Here is a 1,720-nt window from a genome sequence, read left to right as displayed (position 1 = left end):
AGTTCCGCGTTTAAACTCGCACCTACTGCGTTAGCATGTAATAGATATCACCGAAGATGCCTCTGATTACCACCGACACAGCTGCGCGTATTAATATTATTTTTTTCATGGTATGAGATCAAGCGCCGAAACCTGGCTGCTGACAGCGACTTTTTATGGTATATAATCCGTCCGGAAGCCCGCTGCACCACAGTAGGAGATTTCATACGAGATCGAGAAGAAAAACATTGTGGACAGTATAAAGTCTGAAAAGACGCTAGCGCGACAACATGGAGCAACGAGAGCAAGATCTGGTGGAACGAGCCCACAGGATCACCACATTGGGTGATTATTTGGGGTGGCTGCAACAATGCTACGAGTGTATCGCTGAGCTAGAGGAACACAGCCGTGTCAAACGTCCAAGGCTATCCATCGGTAACAGACAATCGCTGGCTCGAATCGCGCGACTCGAGAGTGTCAAGTGCCAAGTTGAAAGACGATTCGTACATTTCGGGGGTGGCGGTGCAGGGCCTTCTTCGAGAGCGCAACTGTCGTGGCGCGAGATCGACACCGCGTTCGAAAACCGCGTGCTTACCGATGCGGTGATTAACGCGGAGTACATTGAACCGCGCAAATTTCTCGATGACGCTCGCGATATCGTGATCGAGCATGTGCGAGACGCTATCGAACGCTATAATTGTGTAAAGGTGAACACTATGTTCAACGGAGAGTTTGTGGCAGGTGACAAACATGCAAATAAAAGCATAAACACAAAAAACTGTGAACTGTTTATTACAACGGACCTACAACTGTGGTACGAGTCGCGCGTAATCGGTCCGACTCTAGCTGAACTCGAAGAGTTTCAGGAGCGTGATAGCGGGTGGGCGCTGTCGCGTATACACAACTTGACTATTAACGTGAACAAGTGCAATCCTATGCGCGCGGGATGCCATATAGACATGCCAGAAGTGGTGAAACGAAAGAAAGCGGTGATCAACGTACAATCCATGGACAATGCATGTTTCGCGTGGTCGGTGGTCGCTGCTCTCTATCCAACTGAAAGACACGCGGAGCGCGAGTCGTCGTATCCGCATTACAGCGACGTGCTAAACCTACGAGACGTTCCAATGCCGATGACGTTAAGCAGTATTAAAAAGTTTGAACAATTGAACAGTATTTCCATCAATGTATACAGCATCGATGAAAAGAACAATTGTGAACGCGCAATCGTACCGCCACGAGTCGCTGATGAGAAAAAGGAGAAGCACGTGAACCTATTATACCTGCAAGATCAGGGGGATGCTGAAGTGGGTCACTTCGTCTGGATAAAAAACTTATCCCGCCTCGTCAGTTCTCAGCTCAGTAAACACAAGGAGAAGAAATACATTTGCGATCGGTTAGTATCAATAAAATTTATGAAAAATTGTTTTATTTGAAAAAATATATATTAAAAACATGTTTTTCTTTCTAGATGTTTGCACTACTTTAGCTCCAACGTCAAGTTGCAAGCCCACAGCGTGGACTGTCAACAGATGAATGACTGCGCGATCATATTACCCAGCGAGGAGGACAAGTGGCTCAGTTTTAACAATCACAGTAGAAAGGAACGTGTGCCGTTTGTCGTCTACGCCGACTTGGAGTGTATCCTGAAAAAGATGGATACGGATCCGAAGACATATCAGCACCATGAAGCATTTAGCATCGCTTATTACCTGCACTGCTCATATGACGACTCGCTATC

General features: G+C 46.7%; 1 protein-coding gene across 1 annotated transcript; it reads left to right on the top strand.

Moving 5' to 3' along the window:
- The first annotated feature begins 33 nt into the window (after window positions 1–33).
- LOC105558526 lies at window positions 34–1,431 on the top strand. Its single transcript, XM_012006244.1, has one exon. It carries the CDS (start codon window positions 270–272, stop codon window positions 1,413–1,415), a length of 1,146 nt encoding a protein of 381 aa, XP_011861634.1. The 5' UTR covers window positions 34–269; the 3' UTR covers window positions 1,416–1,431.
- Window positions 1,432–1,720: the final 289 nt, after the last annotated feature.

The sequence above is a fragment of the Vollenhovia emeryi genome, unplaced genomic scaffold, assembly GCF_000949405.1.
Source record: "Vollenhovia emeryi isolate VEMERY1.0 unplaced genomic scaffold, V.emery_V1.0 DF947228.1, whole genome shotgun sequence".
NCBI classification, from domain to species: Eukaryota; Metazoa; Arthropoda; class Insecta; order Hymenoptera; family Formicidae; genus Vollenhovia; species Vollenhovia emeryi.
This window is presented reverse-complemented; position numbering and strand designations above follow the sequence as displayed.